At 45.6% G+C, this 22,853-nt stretch overlaps 1 protein-coding gene and 1 long non-coding RNA gene across 9 annotated transcripts in view; both read left to right on the forward strand.

The window, feature by feature from the left end:
• LOC309556605 (uncharacterized protein) overlaps positions 1 to 12,339 on the forward strand; it is a gene marked incomplete at both ends in the record, with an annotated part of 37,035 nt that extends 24,696 nt beyond the window's left edge. Inside the window, one exon of the mRNA XM_082259043.1 lies at positions 12,260 to 12,339. Within this exon, the coding sequence (XP_082115169.1) occupies positions 12,260 to 12,339 (80 nt within the window). The remainder of the gene's footprint in view (positions 1 to 12,259) is intronic.
• A 9,079-nt stretch (positions 12,340 to 21,418) lies between these two features.
• The window catches only part of LOC309556750, a 489,144-nt gene continuing 487,709 nt past the window's right edge, over positions 21,419 to 22,853 (forward strand). Inside the window, exons 1-3 of one of the 8 annotated variants that reach the window (XR_014225327.1) lie at positions 21,419 to 21,473; positions 22,240 to 22,385; positions 22,462 to 22,506. This is a non-coding gene — a long non-coding RNA (uncharacterized lncRNA). The other 7 variants (XR_014225328.1, XR_014225329.1, XR_014225330.1 and 4 more) reach the window with 7 other exon arrangements.

Genomic DNA, 22,853 nt, shown 5'->3' on the forward strand with positions numbered 1-22,853 from the left:
CGTCACGATCAGCGTGCTATGCGGTATTCAAATATCTACTTTCATTTAATATGTTATATTCAGGTAAACAGTTATGACTTGAGCATGGATTGTGAGAGGTAAATTAACAATTTGGCTTGGGGAATTTACAAGGCAGCTTCACTGGACATCTGCTCAGACCCCCTGCCTCTTGGAGACCCAACTCCTGCTAGAAGGGCACATAAGACTTTACAACCTGCCAACCAGCATGTGTTTTGAGATAAGGCACTCTTTTGAGGCCTTTCATCTAATGCCAAAGGGAAGGTGGGGGCTACTTTGAGAGAGAGAGGGGGGGTGGAGGAAATATCTCTGCTGAGTACACATCTGCTGCTACAGCTTAAACTGGAATGATGCCTGTGTCACTGAACAAGATGGCTGCCCGTGGGGACAAGATAGTTGCTCGCGACAGCTTTTAGGGTACCCCAGGCACGACATCATTACACAGCCATTTTAATGCTATTTCTAGGCTGTCACATGGTCGTGACTTCCTGTAGGAAGATCGTGGAGAGAAGAAGAGACACAGAAAGAAGTACTGTGAAGACACTTTCAGTGACTTTTTGCTTTTTGGTGTGCTTTTAAGCAAATACAGTACTGTACTATACTGTACTTATGGAGGGGGACTCTCCCTCCAAACAATAACCGCCTCCCACCTGCCTTCCTCCATGCCAGAAGTCATCTCAAGCAAGGTTAGTGTTCTCTCTTTATACATTACTATACTGTACTAATGTGTATTGTAATAATATAAAATGTGTGTGTGTATCTATCTCTATATATATATATATATATATATATATATATATATATATATATATATATATATAATATATATATATATTCTATATGATGTGTATATGTGTGTGCCTTTACACGCGTATGAACTTTAAAGCAGAGTTCTACCCAAAAGTGCAACTTCCGCTTTAGGTACTCCTGACATGCCACACTTGGCTGTCATTTTTTTTTGGGGGGGGGGGGTGGGTACCTAGGTTTGACAGGTATCCACTTCCGTTTGGAGCACCGTGGTGCCTCAAGCAGAAGTTCTCCTCTCCCCCTCCCTCCCTGCAATCTTCTGGAACATGTCAGAGGTCCCAGAATTTTACCAAATGCACTTCTGGAAGAATGGTGAAACATTCCCATAGACACACCCCTAAACCTTGTGGACAGCCTTCCCAGAAGAGTTGAAGCTGTTATAGCTGCAAAGGGTAGACAATGGGAAGGAGATGGGACTTTAAATGAGAGAGACCTGATAAGGCTGGTAGGAATGTATATTGCACATTTAATAATATGTGAAAACATGACATGTTGCAAAATATTAGATGACCCAGGTTGTATAGGAGCTGGTAAGAAGTCCCCAAGTCCAATTTGATAAAAACCAACATGACAGGAGTTCCAAGGAGTGGTAGAGTAAATAAAAACACTTAATGTAATCACTGCATCAACAGGCTCAACGCGTTTGGTGGACCCAGTTCACCACTTCATCAGTAGGGGTGTAGGATGCATATCTACAGAAAATTATTATATAATTATAATATATTTTAATTATAAAATAATAATTATATAATTATAATTTATATAAATTATTATAGAATTATAATAATATAAATATAAAATTATATTATATCTACAGTGTGTGTGTGTATATATGTATATGTGTATATATATATATATATATATATATATATATATGAAATTGCAAACGTGATGATAAAAAATTGGAAAGGGGGGGAGACAAAGCAGCCCATATACCCTAAACCTACAATGCAGCTCAAGTTGTTTGTGGCCTTGGAGGTAGGACTTGAGCTTAGGAGGGAGCACAAAATGGGTAGTCACAGCAGAGCACGCCATACACAGGGGGAGTGTGGGCTTAAAAGGATAAAGTGCAAAGTATTGCGTGTAGCAGCGCAAAAGGATATCTATTAAAAAAAAAAAAAATATATATATATATATATATATATATATATATATATATATATATATATATATATATATATATATAGAGAAAGAGAGAAAATATATAAAAATATTTGATATATAATGTGTGCTTAGTTAGAATCCATAGTGCTACTTGCATAGTGAAATAATATGTGAAAACCAAAAATCTGAATGGAAGTATAGGAAAAGAGGAATAAAGTAGGTGAAAAGTATGAAGGTGACACAAGACCAGACACCAGAGAAAATATAGCTAAAGCATCGTGATCGGTCAGATCCCACATTATAGTAAAAACCTAAAAGGGTACACCGAGTAATGAAGACTCAGGAGAACCCCTGAGAAGGGGGACAGAAGGAAATGGGGAAGAGGAAACCAAAATAAACCTCATGAAAATTAGTGGTGCACCGAAATTTCGGCAACCAAAATTTTTTGGCCCGAAAATGGGCCTAGCCCATTTTGGCAGAAAACTAGTCCTATGCCGACAATCAATGGCCGCCGCAGCAGCTTTCACTTTAATGGTGCATGACCGGCCGCGGCCGGCTCCGGAGACCCGCCGTTTGTACCGCCTCGCCCGCCCTGTGTTAGACTGGTTGCTATAATCCCCAGCCACCTGGCGTCTAGCAACCAGTGACGTCATGGTCCCGAGAGGAAAGCAAGGCCGAGAAGAGGACCCAGTATGCAGAGTGGAGAAGGAGGATCTTCCTTGTCCTCCTCCACACCCATTACTGACTCTTTGGCTCCACCCACATCCTCCCTCCATCTTTCACTGTATTCTTCTACTGTAAAACCATTTGGGGGGGAAAAATTTGTTTTCCGCCAAGGGCATCCTGAATTTTGGGTTTCTGTTTCTGCCCAGAATTTTCATTTCGGTGCATCCCTAATGAAAACTATAAGAGAGACCAAAAGATAGAGAGCCAACAAAAAAGATGTCACAAAAGAAATGTTGCAGAGAACAAACCCCAGACTCCGATCAAGTGCGCTTCGTAACCACCAAACAATGTGATCCCAGCGTCACGCCAGTGTGTGAAAAGGATCTCCACGGGGACAGTGAACGCCAATGGCAGAACCGCCCCGTGGGATGCCTAGAATGCACTGATGGTGGAACAAAGCTGCTGGCGCAGGGGCGCCAAGATATGACGTCACGCACCGACGAAGGGCGTAGCGGCGAGGTCTGCCCGATTCCCCCCCTGTGTCAGGTAGGCAAAGGAAGGACCCCCGCCGCGCATCACAAATCCCGGGGATGGACATCAATGGCCAGCCAAACCAACAAGCCAATATAGATATGGACAAGATATATAATCAGATGTGCATGCTATATTGTTTTACAATTTTGCAGCATATTACGACATAATAAAATTACAAAAACCCCAACGGGTCAGGAGGGGATTTTTGACACAACAACGCTGGGCTACAGGGTTAAAGCCACCATATGTGGTCAAAAAGTATTGAAGATTGAAGAGAGTACCTGCCAGCTAAAGTCATGTCTCTCCATCCCTAAAGTCATGTCTCTCCATCCCTAAATTGCAGTCGTAGAGGGGAGGGAGAGATGTGGGACTTATGGGTATATGGCTGCTTTCTCTCTCCCCCCCCCCCCCCTTCCAAAATGTTTTATTATGTTTGAAACATACATATAATATAATTTTATTATAATTATTGTGTAATTAAAATATTTTTCTTTTATAATATATATATATATATATATATATATATATATATATATATATATATATATATATATATAGAAATTTTCTGTAGCTACACCCGCCCTGATGAAATGGCGAACTCGGTCCACGAAACGCGTTGAGCCAGTTGATGCAGTGATTACATTAAGTGTTATTATTCTACTACTCCTTGGAACTCTGTCATGTTGGTTTTTATCAAATTTGACTCGGGGACTACTTACCAGCTTCTATACAACCTTGGTCATCTAATATTTTGTAACCTGTCATGTTTTCATGTATTATTAAATGTGCAATATACATTCCTACCAGCCTTATCAGGTCTCTCATTCAAAGTCCCAACTCCTTCCCATTTTCTATTGAATAGGGATGGAAGCGCAGGGCATGTCCCACCCTGTGTCTCATTTAAAATCCCACATCTCCCCCCCCCCCCCCCCCCTACGATAGCTGCAAAGGGTGGGCCAACTTAATATTGAGCCCTACAGACTAAGGCTGGATACACACTATACAAATTTTGTTGTTACATTTACCATCAACTATGTAGTGCAAGGGCCTGCCTGATTGCATACGAATTAAAAGTGTTTAGATTTACCAAAACCATAAAATATGGAGGTCAAATCTAAAGGAAAAAAAAAATCTAAAGAAAGTTATATAGTGTGTATCCAGCTTAAGACTGGGATGCCATTAAAGTTAATGTATGTGTAAAGGCAGGCGTCCCAATACTTTTGGTAATCTAGTTTGTGACGTGGTGGATATACCTGCTCTACCTTTATTTTATTTTATTTTTTTTTTTCAGATAGCGGACGAAGTCCCAGGATCTTCTGTGATGGTGAAGTCCACGTCTAGATACAAGGTTCGTCCTTCCTTTATTTCTTGGAGCCTCCTGCAAGTCTTCCAGTGTGGCTGGTCGTAGCTCTGGTCACTTCTGTGGACTCTGCTAGATCATTGCTGGGGTGGTTTGAGGAGGAGGTTATAGAAATCTCAGACAATTCTTGGAAAAGCTTGTCCATTGTATGTGAGATGGTGGAGGAATCTTCTGTTTCGTTACATCTGCTCTTCTTTCTCCAGACACTGGACTAAAGCCCCGTACACACACGTCGAAAATTGGCAGGGAATTTTCGGCCAACGTCCGATCTGCTGATTTTCGGCTTGTTAGTATGATGCTTCCGACAACCAACTCCGACTTTTCGGCCGAAAAAAATCTGGTGTGCAGACTATAAAATTTTTGTTGGCCGTCAACACAACAGCGGATTTTCGTGCAGTCAGTACAGATTTCGACAGGGAGAAATCTGATGAGCAAGTCTGGGCATGCTCAGTGAAGAAAAAACACAAAGAAAACAAACCAACACATGACATCACTTCTGAAGTAGAATTTTGTTTGCCGAGAAAATTTGTGTGCAGTCTAGGCACATTCCAACCAACAAAACACAACTTGGACAAAAGTCAGACGATCGGTCGGCCGATAATCGTTGCGTGTGTACGAGGCTTTAGTCTCAAGATCTTCTCTGGTAGTAAATACCACAGCTGGATACAAGGTGCGTCTTTTTTTTTTTTTTCTAGGAGACTTGTGGAAGTATTCCAGCATATCTGGGCTGACTTATAGAAACCCCACACACTTCTTAGTACAGCATGTGGATGGTGTGTGATGTGGTGGACGTTTCTTTTACCTTACCTTTCCTTTACAGTATAGAAACCCCAGACAAATATTCCCACCTCCGTATTATCTTCTTGTCCTGACATACTGCCTGTCTTTTTTTTTTTTTTTTTTCCAGTGAAGCGCATCCAGCGTTTGGACAAACTGATGTTCTACATCCTCTAAAGCCTCGTTTTGGACAATATTGCACTCTGGTAAATAATATATTGCGGCCAAGATGGCAAAAAAAAAGCAGCTGACTCTGGAAGAGAGGCAGACCATCGTTGACCTTAAACGTGAAGGACTTTCCTACAGGGAAATTGCCAAGAAAGTCCAGGTGTCGTTAAAGGCCGTGTCCTACACCATCAAGAGGCAATCGGAAACTGGAGGAATCTGGGACAGAGACCGGCCCGGCAGACCGAAAGCCACAACCAAAATGGAAGACAAGTTTCTAAGGATCACCAGCAGGCGTAATGAGCAGCTCACGGCACAACAGCTTCAAGCGCAGCTCAACCTCGGCCGGCGTAAGCAAGTCTCACTGTCCACTGTGAAAAGAAGACTTCATGCCACGGGTTTGTCAGGTTGGGTGTCCGTAGGGAAGCCGTTACTGAAGGGGCAAGATAAGAAGAAGCCTTTACTGAAGGGGCAAGATAAGAAGAAGCCGTTACTGAAGGGGCAAGATAAGAAGAAGCCGTTACTGAAGGGGCAAGATAAGAAGAAGCCGTTACTGAAGGGGCAGGAGGAGGAGCAGCTAGGACATGCTGTTCAGACTTGAAGGACAACTGCACCTTATGGTTCCCACCTACTTGCAAAGTGGTTGAACGCCATCTTCTAGTTCTGTTTGTCTGTTGGCTGGTTTCAACCAATGAGAAAGAAGATGGTTTGACAGATGGGTGGGAGCAAAGTACAGAAACGCCAGGACTTGTAGGAGCAACGCTTGGTTCTACTTACAGTCCCACTTTCCTGAAGGAGTCTGGATAGCTGCTTAACGGCAATTACTAGAATCCTGGATATATTGACCCTTTCGCTAAATAAATGAAAAAAATTATTTTGGAAAAAAGGCTACAATGTAATCTACATTTCTTTGGTGAAAATAACCCAAATTTAGTGTATATTACTTAGTCTGTAGGAAAGTTAGACGTCATATACTATGGGATATTATCTGAAAATCCAACAATGCTGACGGCTGATCTAATTTCAGAGGCCCTAAATTGGCAGGACAGTACAAATACCCCCCCCCCCCCAAATGACCCCTTTTTGGAAAGTAGACAGTCCCCCAAGGTCTTTAGTAAGAGGCATGGCGGGTTTTTTAAAGTTACAATTTTGTCATAATGCTTTGGAAAATGAATACATTTTCTTTCCCAAATTTTTTTGTCCTCATCCCTATAACCCCCTCCTCATCTTCTTCCCCTGTCCTCATCTCTCTAACCCCTCCTCATCTTCTTCTCCTGTCCTCATCTCCATAACACCTCCTCATCTCCTCCCCCTGTCCTCATCTCTATAACCCCTTCTCATCTTCCCCTGTCCTCATCTCTCTAACCCCTCCTCATCTTCTTCCCCTGTCCTCATCTCTCTAACCCCTCCTCATCTTCTTCCCCTGTCCTCATCTCTATAACCCCTTCTCATCATCTTCCCCTGTCCTCATCTCTCTAACCCCTCCTCATCTTCTTCCCCTGTCCTCATCTCTCTAACCCCTCCTCATCTTCTTCTCATGTCTTCATCTCTCTAACCCCTCCTCATCTTCTTCCCCTGTCCTCATCTCTCTAACCCCTCCTCATCTTCTTCCCCTGTCCTCATCTCTCTAACCCCTCCTCATCTTCTTCCCCTGTTCTCATCTCTATAACCCCTCCCCCTATTTTCTTTCGCCTGTCCTTATCTGCATAACCCCTCCTCCTTATCTACTTCCCCTGTCTCATCTCCATAGCCCCTCCCTCTATTTTCTCCTGTCCTCACCTCCATAACCCCTGCTCCTAACCTCCATAACCCCTCCTCCTTATCTCCTCCCCCTGTCTTCATCTCCATAACCCCCCCCCGCCCCATTTTCTTTCTCCTGATGAAGTGGTGAACTCGGTCCACGAAACGCGTTAAGCCTGTTGATGCAGTGATTACATTAAGTGTTTTTATTTACTCTACTACTCCTTGGAACTCCTGTCATGTTGGTTTTTATCAAATTGGACTTGGGGACTAACCAGCTCCTATACAACCTGGTTCATCTAATATTTTGTAACGTCATATTTTCATGTATTATTAAATGTGCAATATACATTCCTACCAGCCTTGTCAGGTCTCTCATTCAAAGTCCCATCTCCTTCCCATTTTCTATTGAATAGGGATGGAAGCGCAGGGCACGTCCCACCCTGTGCCTCATTTAAAGTCCCACATCTCTTCCCCCCCCTCTACGATAGCTGCAAAGGGTGGGCCAACTTATTATTGAACCCTACAGAGTAAGGCTGGATACACACTATACAACTTTTGTTGTATTTACCTTCAACTCTTAGTGCAAGGGCCTGCCTGATTGCATACAAATTGAAAGTGTTTAGGTTTGACCTCATATATGGTTTTGGTAAATCTAAAAGAAAAAAAATCTAAAGAAAGTTGTATAGTGTGTATCCAGCTTAAGACGGGGATTCCATTAAAGTTAATGTGTGTGTAAAGGCAGGGGTCCCAATACTTTTGGTAATCTAGTTTGTGACGTGGTGGATATACCTGCTCTACTTTTTTTTTTTTTTTTTTGTATTTATTTATTTATTTATTTATTTTTTCAGATAGCGGACGAAGTCCCAGGATCATCTGTGATGGTGAAGACAACTTCTGGTTACAAGGTGCGTCCTTCCTTTATTTCTTGGAGCCTCCTGCAAGTCTTCAGCGTGTCAGGGCTGGTCGTAGCTCTGGTCACTTCTGTGGACTCTGCTAGATCGTTGCTGGGGTGGTTTGAGAAGGAGGTTATAGAAATCTCAGACAATTCTTGGAAAAGCTTGTCCGTTGTATGTGAGATGGTGGAGGAACCTTCAGTTTCGTTACATCTGCTTGTCTTTCTCCAGACACTGGACTAAAGCCTCGTACACATGCAACGAATTTCCGCCGACCGCTCGTCCGTCTTTTGTCCAGAGTGGTGTCTGTTGGTTGGAATGTGCTTTAGACTGCACACGAATTTTCCCGTACGACAGAATTCTACTTCAGAAGTGATGTCATGTGTTGGATTGCTTTCTATGTGTTCTTTCATCTCTGAGCATGCCTAGTCTTGCTCATAAGATTTTTCCCCATCGAAATCTGTACTAATGAGACGAAAATCGGACGTGTTTTGATGGCCGACAAAAATTATATAGCCTGCACACCAGGATTTTTTCGGCCGAAAAGTCGGAGTCAGTTGTCGGAAGCACCATACTAGCAAGCTGAAAATCGGCAGATCGGTCGTCGGACGAAAATTCCCGGCCGAATTTCGACTCGTGTGTACGGGGCTTAAGTCCCAAGATCTTCTCTGGTAGTAAAGATCACAGCTGGATACAAGGTGCATCCTTTATTTCTAGGAGCCTTGCTGAAGTCTTCCAGCATATCTGGGCTGACTTATAGAAACCCCACACACTTCTAAGTAAAGCACGTGGATGGTGTGTGATGTGGTGGACGTTTCTTTACCTTTCCTTACCTTTCCTTTACAGTATAGAAACCCCAGACAAATATTCCCACCTCTGTATTATCTTCATGTCTGATCTAACATATTGTCTGTCTGTTTTTTTTTTTTTTTTTCCAGTGAAGCGCATCCAGCGTTTGGACAAACTGATGTTCTACATCCTCTAAAGCCTCGTTTGGACAATATTGCACTCTGGTAAATAATATATTGCGGTCAAGATGGTGAAAAAAAGGCAGCTGACTGTGGAAGACAGGCAGACCATCGTCGACCTTAAACGTGAAGGACTTTCCTGCAGGGAAATTGCCAAGAAAGTCCAGGTGTCGGTAAATGCCGTGTCCTACACCATCAAGAGGCACTCCGAAACTGGAGGAAACTGGGACAGAGACCGGCCCGGAAGACCGAAAGCCACAACCAAAATGGAAGACAAGTTTCTAAGGATCACCAGCAGGCAAAACGAGCAGCTCACGGCACAACAGCTTCGAGCGCAGCTCAACCTCGGCCGGCGTAAGCAAGTCTCACTTTCCACCGTGAAAAGAAGACTTCAGGCCGCGGGTTTGTCAGATTGCGTGTCAGTAGGGAAGCCGTTACTGAAGGGGCAAGATAAGAAGAAGCCGTTGCTGAAGGGGCAAGATAAGAAGAAGCCGTTGCTGAAGGGGCAAGATAAGAAGAAGCCGTTGCTGAAGGGGCAAGATAAGAAGAAGCCGTTGCTGAAGGGGCAAGATAAGAAGAAGCCGTTGCTGAAGGGGCAAGATAAGAAGAAGCCGTTGCTGAAGGGGCAAGATAAGAAGAAGCTGTTACTCAAGGAGGAGGAGGAGGAGAGGCAAGATGAGAAGGAGGAGAGGCAAGATAAGGAGACGATGACTCCGACCAAGGAGGAGAGGCAAGATGAGGAGGAGGAGAGGCAAGTTGAGGAGGAGGAGAAGAAGAAACGGGAGCAGCAGCAGCTAGAACATGCTGTTCAGACTTGAAGGACAACTGCACCTTTGGTGCCCACCTACTTGCAAAGTGGTTGAACGCCATCTTCTAGTTCTGTTTGCCTGTTGGCTGGTTTCAACCAATGAGAAAGCAGGTGGTTTGACAGATGGGTGGGAGCAAAGTACAGAAACACCAGGACTTGTAGGAGCAACGCTTGGTTCTACTTACATTCCCACTTTCCTGAAGGAGTCTGGATGGCCGCTTAATGCTGATTACTAGAATCCTGGATATATTGACCATTTTGCTAAATAAATGGGAAAAAAAATAATTTTTGAAGAAAAAAAGTGTTTTTTCTGCAAAAACATTTTACAAATAAATGTTCTTCCTTCATAAATTTAGGCTACAATGTAATCTACATTTCTTTGGGGAAAATAACCCAAATTTAGTGTATATTATTTAGTCTGTAGGCAAGTTAGAGTCCGAAAACTGTAGGATATTATCTGAAAATCGAACAATCCTGACGGCCGATCTCCTTTCATAGGCCCTTTTTAGTAAGAGGCATGGCGGGTTTATTGAAGTTGCAATTTTGTGATAATGCTTTGGAAAATAAAAACATATTTTCTTTCCCAATTTTTTTTTTCTTTTTTTACATGTCACTAGTGCGATACAATGTCATCATATAACTGGGGTGGTGGTAAACAGGGACATTGACATATGTGCATCCCCTCCTACTTATCTCCTTCCCCTCTCCATCTCCATACCCCCCCCCCTATTTTCTTTCTCCTGTCCTCATCTCCATAACCCCCTCCTCATCTTCTGCCCCCTGTCCTCATCTCCATAACCCCCTCCTCATCTCCTCCCCCCTGTCCTCATCTCCATAACCCCCTCCTCATCTCCTCCCCCCTGTCCTCATCTCCATAACCCCTCCACATCTCCTCCCCCTGTCCTCATCTCCATAACCCCTCCTCATCTCCTCCCCTGTCCTCATCTCCATAACCCCTCCTCATCTCCTCCCCTGTCCTCATCTCCATAACCCCTCCTCATCTCCTCCCCTGTCCTTATCTCTATAACCCCTCCTCATCTTCTTCCCCTGTCCTCATCTCCATAACCCCTCCTCATCTCCTCCCCCTGTCCTCATCTCTATAACCCCTCATCGTCTTCCCCTGTCATCTCCATAACCCCTCCTCATCTTTCCCTGTCTTCATCTCCATAACCTCTCCTTATCTCCTTCCTCTGTCCTCATCTCTTTAACCCCTCCCCCCCCTATTTTTTCTCCTGTCCTCAGATTCATAACCCTTCCTTATCGTCATTCTCCTGTCCTCATCTCCATAGCCCCTCCCTCTTATTTTATTTCTCCTGTTCTCATCTCCATAACGCCTCCTCCTAACCTCCATAACCCCTCCTCATCTCCTTCCCCTGTCTTCATCTCCATAACCCCTCCCCCCCTATTTTCTTACTCCTGATGAAGTGGTGAACTTGGTCCACGAAATGCGTTGAGCCCGTTGATGCAGTGATTACATTACAGTGTTTTTATTTACTCTACTACTCCTTGGAACTCCTTTCATGTTGGTTGTTATCAAATTGGACTTAGGGACTTCTTACCAGCTCCTATACAACCTGGGTCATCTAATATTTTGTAACCTGTCATGTTTTCATATTTTCATGTACTACTAAATGTGCAATATACATTCCTACCTTTCCTACCTATTCCAGCCTTGTCAGGTCTCTCATTCAAAGTCCCATCTCCTTCCCATTTTCTATTGAATAGGGATGGAGGCGCAGGGCACGTCCCACCCTGTGCCTCATTTAAAGTCCCACATCTCTTCCCCCCCCCTCTACGATAGCTGCAAAGGGTGGGCCAACTTAATATTGAACCCTGCAGACTAAGGCTGGATACACACTATACAAATTTTGATTTACCTTCAACTATGTAGTTCAAGGGCCTGCCTGATTGCATACAAATTGAAAGTGTTTAGGTTTGACCTCATATTATATGGTTTTGGTAAATCTAAATAAAGGTGTATAGTGTGTATCCAGCTTAAGACTGGGATGCCATTAAAGTTAAAGTGTGTGTGTAAAGGCAGGCGTCCCAATACTTTTGGGTAATCTAGTTTGTGACGTGGTGGATATACCTGCTCTACCTTTTTTTTTTTCTGTATTTATTTTATTTATTTTTTTCAGATAGCGGACAAAGTCCCAGGATCATCTGCGATGGTGAAGACCACTTCTGGTTACAAGGTGCGTCCTTCCTTTATTTCTTGGAGCCTCCTGTAAGTCTTCCAGCGTGTCCGGGCTGGTCGTAGCTCTGGTCACTTCTGTGGACTCTGCTAGATCGTTGCTGGGGTGGTTTGAGAAGGAGGTTATAGAAATCTCAGACAATTCTTGGAAAAGCTTGTCCGTTTGTATGTGAGATGGTGGAGGAACCTTCTGTTTCATTACATCTGCTCTTCTATCTCCAGACACTGGACTAAGTCCCAAGATCTTCTCTGGTAGTAAAGACCACAGCTGGATACAAGGTGCATCCTTACTTTATTTCTAGGAGCCTTGTAGAAGTATTCCAGCATATCTTGGCTGACTTATAGAAACCCCACACACTTCTTAGTAAAGCATGTGGATGGTGTGTGATGTGGTGGACGTTTCTTTACCTTCTAACAGTATAGAAACCCCAGACAAATATTCCCACCTCCGTATTATCTTCATGTCTGATCTGACATATTGTCTGTCTTTTTTTTTTTCCAGTGAAGCGCATCCAGCGTTTGGACAAACTGATGTTCTACATCCTCTAAAGCCTTGTTTGGACAATATTGCACTCTGGTAAATAATATATTGCGGCCAAGATGGCAAAAAAAAGGCAGCTGACTCTGGAAGACAGGCAGACTATTGTTGACCTTAAACGTGAAGGACTTTCCTGCAGGGAAATTGCCAAGAAAGTCCAGGTGTCGGTAAACGCTGTGTCCTACACCATCAAGAGGCACTCCGAAACTGGAGGAAACTGGGACAGAAACCGGCCCGGCAGACCGAAAGCCACAACCAAAATGGAAGACAAGTTTCTAAGGATCACCAGCAGGCAAAACGAGCAGCTCACGGCACAACAGCTTCGAGCGCAGCTCAACCTCGGCCGGCGTAAGCAAGTCTCACTTTCCACCGTGAACAGAAGACTTCATGACGCGGGTTTGTCAGGTTGGGTGGCAGTAGGGAAGCCGTTACTGAAGGGGCAAGATAAGAAGCCGTTACTGAAGGGGCAAGATAAGAAGAAGCCATTACTGAAGGGGCAAGATAAGAAGAAGCCATTACTGAAGGGGCAAGATAAGAAGAAGCCATTACTGAAGGGGCAAGATAAGAAGAAGCCGTTACTGAAGGGGCAAAATAAGAAGCCATTACTGAAGGGGCAAGGTGAGGAGAAGAAGACTGAGGAGAGGCAAGATGAGGAGAAGAAGACTGAGGAGAGGCAAGATGAGGAGAGGCAAGATGAGGAGAAGAAGACTGAGGAGAGGCAAGATGAGAAGGAGGAGAGGCAAGATGAGGAGGAGGAGATGACGACGACCAAGGAGGAGGAGAGGCAAGATGAGGAGGAGAAGAAGAAACGGGAGCAGCAGCAGCTAGAACATGCTGTTCAGACTTGAAGGACAACTTCACCTTTGGTGCCCACCTTTTATCAAAGTGGTTGAACTCCATCTTCTAGTTCTGTTTGCCTATGGGCTGGTTTCAACCAATGAGAAAGCAGATGGTTTGACAGATGGGTGGGAGCAAAGTACAGAACACCAGGACTTGTAGGAGCAACGCTTGGTTCTACTTACATTCCCACTTTCCTGAAGGAGTCTGAATGGCCGCTTAACGGCAATTACTAGAATCCTGGACATATTGACCCTTTTGCTAAATAAATGAAAAAAAATAATTTTGAAAAAAAAAGTGTTTTTTTCTGCGGTAACATTTTACAAATAAATGATCTTCCTTCATAAATTTAGGCTACAATGTAATCTACATTTCTTTGGTGAAAAAACAAAAACAAATTTAGTGTATATTATTTAGTCTGTAGGAAAGTTAGTACTCCAAAAACTATGGGATAGTATCTGAAAATCCAACAGTACTGACGGCCGATCTCATTTCTTGAGGCCCTAAATTGGCAGGACAGTACAAATCCCCCCCCCCCCCCCCCAATTACCCCTTTTTGGGAAGTAGACAGACCTCCAAGGTCTTTAGTAAGAGGCATGGTGGGTTTTTTGAAGTTGCAATTTTGTCAATGCTTTGGACAATAAAAATATTTTCTTTCCCAACATTTTTTTTTGTTTACATGTCACCAGTGCAGTACAATGTCATCATATAACTGGGGTGGTGGTAAACGGGGACACTGACGTGTATCCCCTCCTCCTTATCTCCTTCCCCTCTCCATACCCCCCCCCCTCTAATTTTCTTTCTCCTGTCCTCATCTCCATAACCCCCTCCTTATCTCTTCCTCCTGTCATCTCCATAACCCCTCCTCCTTATCGCCTTACCCTGTCCTCATTTCCATAACCCCCCCATCCTTATCTCCTTCCCCTGTCCTCATCTCTATAACCCCTCCCTGTAACGACACCCCAAATATGAAAGGGGTTACAGTCGTCTAGGATAATCCGCTCCCGAACACCAGGACAGCTATCGACCACTCCAATCCGCCATACATGAAGCCCATCAATAATTCCCCCCCAAGTACGAGACAAGGCTCTGTAGTGAGGTTCGATCAAGAGTAACTCTCTTCTCCTTTTATTGAAAGAAACACAGCTTTCCATTCCTCATGCGGTTGTCTCCCCAAAAACGCCATTCGCACTTCATACTGTGACCAGTACCTTTCGTGGTAGGAGGGGAGTATTTTTCCCTGGCGTCGCTGCTCACGGGCAAGCGCTTCTTTCCAGAATTCCCAAGGAATTGAATTACCCAAACGTAGTAGGACCTGCGCTGACCCTGGTTCCCTGCGATCTACTGGTATCTCTCGCAACCTCCTTTCGAATTCCGCTTCCATGGCTTGTGTCCTCTTGTAGCTGTCCTTCTGGGCTGTGGAAATCATCCCGCCGCTTGCCACCAATTGTAACGACACCCCAAGTATAACAGGGGTTACAGTCGTCTAGGATAATCCGCTCCCGAACACCAGGACAGCTATCGACCACTCCAATCCGCCATACATGAAGCCCATCAATAATTCCCCCCCCCCCCCCCCCCCAAGTACGAGACAAGGCTCTGTAGTGAGGTTCGATCAAGAGTAACTCTCTTCTCCTTTTATTGAAAGAAACACAGCATTTATATATACTTTGAGAATACCACATGAACAATGACTGTGTAATTGCCTCCCTTAGTAGACAGCCAGGTGAGCTCATTAACATGCTTATCAATAGTCTCAGACCCAATTAACATACTGTCCTATTTTAGACAAAAGCACTTAGTTAATCAGTAGACATTCTTTAGGAGGGGCTGCTGGAAACAATCCCCCCCCCCCCCTCTCTCTGCAGCTAATACATATTAATTAGCAGACACAGTGTTTGTTGTATTTCCTGGATGCCCAAATTAGGAGTTGCACTTCCTGTGTCTTACAGTGTATAGGAATAAGGTAGATCTCCATATTTCCTGAGAGATATGGGTAATGCATATGACTGTCCCATTTGAAATAGTCCAAACCATATTCTCAGTGTACACCACCCTCCCGGTCACCCTGCATCCATAAAAGATGCAGGGTGACCTAAACATAAAGCCACACAAGGCTGGACATGGTGTCTCCCAACCTCTTTAAAGGAATTTGGGGTCCACAACCCCCATGCCCAAAGTGACTCCTGTCACACTCCCCTTATTTGCTTTCTCCTGTCCTCATCTCCATAACCTCTCCTCCTCATCTCCTTCCCCTGTCCTCATCTCTATAACCCCTCCCCCTATTTTGTTTCTCCTGTCCTCATCTGCATAACCCCTCCTTATCTCCTTCCAATCTCCATAACCCCTACCCCTATTATGTTTCTCCTGTCCTTATCTCCATAACCCGTCCTCCTCTCCTCCCCCTGTCCTCATCTCCATAACCCCTCCTCCTCATCTCCTCCCCCCTGTCCTCATCTCCATAACCCCTTCTCCTTATCTCCTCCCCCTGTCCTCATCTCCATAACCCCTCCTCCTTATCTCCTTCCCCTGTCCTCATCTCCATAACCCCTCCTCATCTCCTTCCCCTGTCCTCATCTCCATAACCCCTCCTCCTTATCTCCATAAACCCTCCTTATCTCCTCTCCCTTTCCCCATCTCCATAACCCCTCCTCCTTATCTCCCCCCTCATTCCCCATCTCCATAACCCCTCCTCATCTCCTTCCCCTGTCCCCATCTCCATAACCCCTCCTCCTTATCTCCTCCCATGTCATCTCCATAACCCCTCCTCCTTATCTCCTCCCCCTGTCCCCATCTCCAGGGGAGCCTTAATCCTCACGGTGGGGGAGCTCACCTGGAGTTTTTCGGCACCTTGGTCACTGCACTACACACTTTTCGCACCTGCCTCTAGGGACTGGCCTTTTGGCCGGGACCAGAGGAATTTTTTTATTTCTGGCCGAAGGGCCTGTCAAGGTCTTGCACCTTGACTGTCCAGCACTTCTCCCCCTTCCCCCACTCTTATGTTTGTGTGTTTCTTATTTGTGGTTTGTCACTTTCTATCTCGCTTTTTTCACAATGAGTAGGGTGTGGGTCCTCGGGCCTATCTTGAAAGTCTTGGGAGGGAAGGGGTGGATATGGCCTTTTGGCTTAGTTCGCCCTCTCTCATGGGGGTCTCCCTTCGGGGGAGCCCCACCTAGTACTTGGGGTGGACTGTTTCGGCAGTCCTCCCAGAGAACGGGGTTTGCCTGGTTTCGGCCCGGGCAGACCATAGTGAGTTCCCCAGTCCCTGTCAGGAGTCTTGCGCCCCAGGGGATCAAGGTCAGGGTCCGTCCTCTTCGGAGGTGGACTTTTCACACACCCTGTGCACTTTCTGTGTTCTCACGTTTGCGTGTGTGCATTCCATGTGCGGGGGCAGGCAGCACAGGAAATTATAAACGCATGATTTCTGGCAGGATCAACAGGCTAGTAATGTAGCGCCCCACAACTCCCGGTATATGCGGTGCGCTGCCTCATGCATTGCAATGTGCATCCGTATCATTTGCGATTGATAGCACCGCCCGTGTTGTGAGAACGCATATTCCACCGCGCATCGCCGCAATACACAAGTGTGCATTGACCAATGAGGTTCTTTAAACAAAGCTGCTCAAAGCTTCCTGTACAGAATTAAAGGGTATGTACACCCCCACAATGAGCGTCTCTGTATTTGCACAGATCGGCACATGGGATCTGGTGGGGGAGGGGTAACTATTGTCCTTGGCTTCTCATACAGAACAATCACCGGCTCTAATCTTATTACATTGTGCAATCATTGGATTCCCGACAACATCCCCTTCACCATAGAAACTGAGGAAACATTCCTGGCACCTGCATACGGTTCAATATCCCTCTCCATGGCAATGCCAGGCCGGCACAAACCGTATACACCTCTGTACTGCGCAACAAAGTATGATAGACACATAATTCTACCTCCAGAGTATGCCAGTCTATATACGCACAGTATACGGAGTCCCTGGCACTGCCAGTCTCTATACACACAGTATACAGAGTCCCTGGTACTGCCAGTCTATAAACACACAGTATATGGAGTCCCTGGCACTGCCAGTCTCTATACACACTGTATACGGAGTCCCTGGTACTGCCAGTCTATATACACACAGTATACGGAGTCCCTGGCACTGCCAGTCTCTATACACGCAGTATACGGAGTCCCTGGTACTGCCAGTCTATATACACACAGTATACGGAGTCTCTGGTACTGCCAGTCTATATACACACAGTATACGGAGTCTCTGGTACTGCCAGTCTATATGCATACTATATACGGAGTCTCTGGTACTGCCAGGCTATATACACACAGTATATGGAGTCCCTGGCACTGCCAGTCTCTTTACACGCTGTATAGTGTCCCTACCACTGCCAGTCTATACACACACTGTATACAGAGTCCCTGGTACTGCCAGTCTCTATACACAGTATACGGAGTCCCTGGCACTGCCAGTCTCTATGCACACAGTATATGGAGTCCCTTGCACTGCTAGTCTTTATACACACAGTATATAGGGTCCCTGGTACCGCGGATCTCTATACATACAGTATACATAGTCCCTAATACTGCCAGTCTATATACACACAGTATAGGGAGTCCCTGGCTCTGCCAGTTTATAAACACACAGTATGGGGAGTCCCTAGTACTGCCAGTCTATATACACATAGTATACAGAGTCCCTAGTACTGCCAGTATATATACACACAGTATACGGAGTCCCTAATACTGCCAGTATATATACACACAGTATACGGAGTGCCTGGCACTGCCAATCTTTATACACACAGTATACGGAGTCCCTGGCACTGCTAGTCTTTATACACACATTATACAGAGTCTCTGGCACTGCCAGTCTATATACACACAGTATGGGGAGTCCCTGGCACTGCCAGTCTATATACACACAGTATATGGAGTCCCTGGCACTGCCAGTCTCTATACACGCAGTATACGGAGTCCCTGGTACTGCCAGTCTATTAATACACAGTATATGGAGTCCCTGGCACTGCCGGTCTCTTTACACACAGTATACAGTCCCTAGCACTGCCAGTCTATATACACACTGTATACGGAGTCCCTGGTACTGCCAGTCTATATACACACAGTATACAGAGTCCCTAGTACTGCCAGTATATATACACACAGTATACGGAGTGCCTGGCACTGCCAAACTCTATACACACAGTATACAGGGTCCCTGGCACTGCCAGTCTCTATACACACACAGTATACAGAGTCCCTGGCAGTGCCAGTCTATGTGCTCATAGTATACGGTTCCATCGCATTAACTTGTAAGGATCTGCTGTTATCCACTTGTTGATCCAGTTGTCTGCACATCCAATCCCGCCAGATCCTCTCCCCTATCTAAGCCGGGCTCATTCCCTCTGACTTAAAGTGGTTGTAAACCCTCTCTTGGAAGTTGTACCTATAGGTAATATGTTGGTGAGGGTGTGCTGATAGTGATGGGTTAAAGCCGCTACCTGTATTGAGTGCCTGAATAAATATAAATGAAGTGTTGAAATAAATAGGTGCGCTAAAACAATAATATAAGTATCCAAAATTATGCAAAACAAATGTGGATAACAGGTGTGTGGGGGGTTCAAAAAGTCCAATATATATATCTTTGAGTGTCCGTAAATGATAAATCAAATAGGTGCTCAACAGCAAAGAAATTTCTTCAACTTCAGTGTAATAACGCCCACCACCAGGTGAAATTCCTCCTTACCAGACGGAAAAATAAGGTGTGCACATATAACATATGTTGATCACTGCAAACGTGAATGCTGCCAAACTCCGCGTGAACCACCCAAAATGGTCCCTTACCGGGTATTGAATGAAAAACGCAAAAAGATGGATTTGAAATCCACTTCCCCCGTATGTAATCTACACCGGGGTGCCTTTTCAATCAGCCGATGAAAAGCGCTGTGGTTCCACTGATATCCACTATTGGCTCCTTCACTCTAGACCTATAGCTGGGTAGGCAGTGACCAATGGGCCAATACCCTCCCAAGCGTGGGGTGTAGGAAATAAGGTCGCGATAGTGTGATACCTTCTAAAACCAGATCCTACACTATCGCGACCTTATTTCCTACACCCCACGCTTGGGAGGGTATTGGCCCATTGGTCACTGCCTACCCAGCTATAGGTCTAGAGTGAAGGAGCCAATAGTGGATATCAGTGGAACCACAGCGCTTTCCATCGGCTGATTGAAAAGGCACCCCGGTGTAGATTACATACGGAGGAAGAGGAAGGGGATTTCAAATCCATCTTTTTGCGTTTTTCATTCAATACCCGGTAAGGGACCATTTTGGGTGGTTCACGCGGAGTTTGGCAGCATTCACGTTTGCAGTGATCAACATATGTTATATGTGCACACCTTATTTTTCCGTCTGGTAAGGAGGAATTTCACATGGTGGTGGGCGTTATTACACTGAAGTTGAAGATATTTCTTTGCTGTTGAGCACCTATTTGATTTATCATTTACGGACACTCAAAGATATATATATTGGACTTTTTGAACACCCCACACACCTGTTATCCACATTTGTTTTGCATAATTTTGGATACTTATATCAGTACCTATAGGTAAGCCTATAATAAGGCTTACCTATAGATATTTACTTTTAATGCAGCCGATGACGTCATCGGTGCATGCCTTGTGAAGGAATGGCCACCTGTCCCGTTCCTCCAGAGCACTGTGCCGTGAACGGCGGCTCCCATCAGATGGCCGAAGGACGGCCGAACAGTCGCTGAGCGGGCGGCACTGCGGGGTCTTCGTTCTAAGGTAAGTATTTCATAATGAGCTACAATGCGATGCACACTACACATTATGCCATTGTCTTTACAGCTTTTTTATTTTTTCTCATTTTTTTTGCGTAGGGTTTACTTCCTCTTTAAAGTTCCCAAGGCCAGGTCCCCGGTAGTTTCCCAGAAGATTCAATAGTGTACTCCCAGTGTTTTCTAGCAGAGAAGATTCCTAGTGTACCCCCAGTGTTTTCTAGCAGAGAAGATTCCTAGTGTCAACCCGTGTTTTCTAGCAGAGAAGATTCCTAGTGTCCCCGTGTTTCCCGGCAGAGAAGATTCCTAGTGTCCCCAGTGATTCCTGGCAGAGAAGATTCCTAGTGTCCCCCGTGATTCCTGGCAGCGAAGATTCCTAGTGTCCCCCGTGTTTCCCGGCAGAGAAGATTCCTAGTGTCCCCCGTGATTCCTGGCAGAGAAGATTCCTAGTGTCCCCCGTGATTCCTGGCAGCGAAGATTCCTAGTGTCCCCCGTGATTCCTGGCAGAGAAGATTCCTAGTGTCCCCTGTTATTACTGGAAGCAAAGATTCCTAATGTCCCCCATGATTCCTGGCAGAGAGGATTCCTAGTGTCCCCTGTGATTCCCAGCAGAGAAGATTACTAGTGTCCCCTGTGATTCCCAGCAGAGATGATTCCTAGTGGAGAAGTGACTCCATTCCTACCAAAGAAGGTTCAGTGTCCCCAATGATTCCTAGTGTTCTCCCAGTGTCTCCATGTGTTCCTGGCCTCCTGAGAAGATTCCAAGTGTCCCTCATACTCCTAGAGTTCTATGATCTGAGAGTCTCCTGTTGACCCTGATATTTCCAGTGATCCTGGACCCAGATCTTCCTTGTTCCCAGTGTCTGTCTGCAAGAGTTTCCTAGTGCCTTCCAATGTGATCCCTGTACCCCAGTGTTCCCAGTGTGATCTCTGTTCCCCCAGTGTTCCCAGTGTCTGTAAGAGTTTCACAGTGCCTTCCAATGTGATCTCTGTACCCCAGTGTTCCCACAGTGATCTCTGTACCCCAGTGTTCCCAGTGTGATCTCTGTACCCCCAGTGTTCCTAGTGTGATCTCTGTACCCCAGTGTTCCCAGTGCCTTCCAGTGTGATTTCTGTACCCCCAGTGTTCCCAGTGTGATCTCTGTACCCCCAGTGTTCCCAGTGTGATCTCTGTACCCCCAGTGTTCCTAGTGTGATCTCTGTGCCCCAGTGTTCCCAGTGCCTTCCAGTGTGATTTCTGTACCCCCAGTGTTCCCAGTGTGATCTCTGTACCCCCAGTGTTCCCAGTGTCTGTAAGAGTTTCACAGTGCCTTCCAATGTGATCTCTGTACCCCAGTGTTATCTCTGTACCCCCAGTGTTCCTAGTGTGATCTCTGTACCCCAGTGTTCCCAGTGCCTTCCAGTGTGATTTCCGTACCCCCAGTGTTCCCAGTGTGATCTCTGTACCCCCAGTGTTCCCAGTGTGATCTCTCTACCCCAGTGTGATCTCTGTATCCCAGTGTTCCCAGTGTGATCTCTGTACCCCCAGTGTGATCTCTGTACCCCTAGTGTGATCTGTGTAGCCCCAGTGTCTTCCAGTATGACCTCTGTACCCACAGTGTTCCCAGTGCCTTCCAGTGTGATCTTTGTACCCCCAGTGTTCCCACTGTGATCCCTGTACCCCCAGTGTTCACACTATGATCCCTGTACCCCAGTATTCCCAATGCCATCCAGTGTGATCTCTGTACCCCCAGCGTCTTCCAGTGTGATCTCTGTACCTCCAGTGTTCCCAGTGTGATCTCTCTACCCCAGTGTTCCCATTGCGATCTCTGTACCCCCAGTGTGATTTGTGTACCCCCAGTGTCTTTCAGTGTGATCCCTGTACCCTAGTATTCCCAGTACCTTCCAGTGTGATCTCTGTACCCTCAGTGTCTTCCAGTGTGATCTCTGTACCCCCAGTGTTCCCACTGTGATCTCTGTACCCCCAGTGTTCCCGCTGTGATCTCTGTACCCCCAGTGTTCCCACTGTGATCTCTGTACCCCCAGTGTTCCCACTGTGATCTCTGTACCCCCAGTGTTCCCAGTGCCTTCCAGTGTGATCTCTGTACCCCCAGTGTTCCCAGTGCCTTCCAGTGTGATCTCTGTACCCCCTGTGTTCCCAGTGCCTTCCAGTATGATCTCTCTATCCCAGTGTGATCTCTGTACCCCCTGTGTTCCCAGTGCCTTCCAGTGTGATCTCTCTGCCCCACTGTGATCTCTGTACCCCAGTATTCCCAATGCCTTCCAGTGTGATCTTTGTACCCCCAGTGTTCCCAGTGTCTTCCAGGAGGCCTCAGTGATTTTCATTGTGTTTTTGCTTGCACTTTTCCTGTCCTTCTGTCTCTGTTTCCTTTGCATACCATTGCAGGTTTCATCCTCCCAGGCTCTTTGTGATTCCCTGTGTATTCTCATCTGCTATTCATTAGCATCACCTGTCTGCAGTCCTCTCCAGTGTCTCCAAGTGTATTTCTAGTCTGTTTCCTGCTCGGTGTCCCTGTGTACCTCTACCGCCTCCTATAGGTTCCTGTTTGTCTCTTTGCATTCACTCCTTGCTGTCCTGTGTGTCTTGGTGGGCCCGTTCCCGGTGTCTGTGTATTCCATGCACACCTGTCAGCTTCAGC

Source organism: Pelophylax lessonae (assembly GCF_965119305.1).
Source record: "Pelophylax lessonae genome assembly, chromosome: 5".
Classification (NCBI taxonomy): domain Eukaryota; kingdom Metazoa; phylum Chordata; class Amphibia; order Anura; family Ranidae; genus Pelophylax; species Pelophylax lessonae.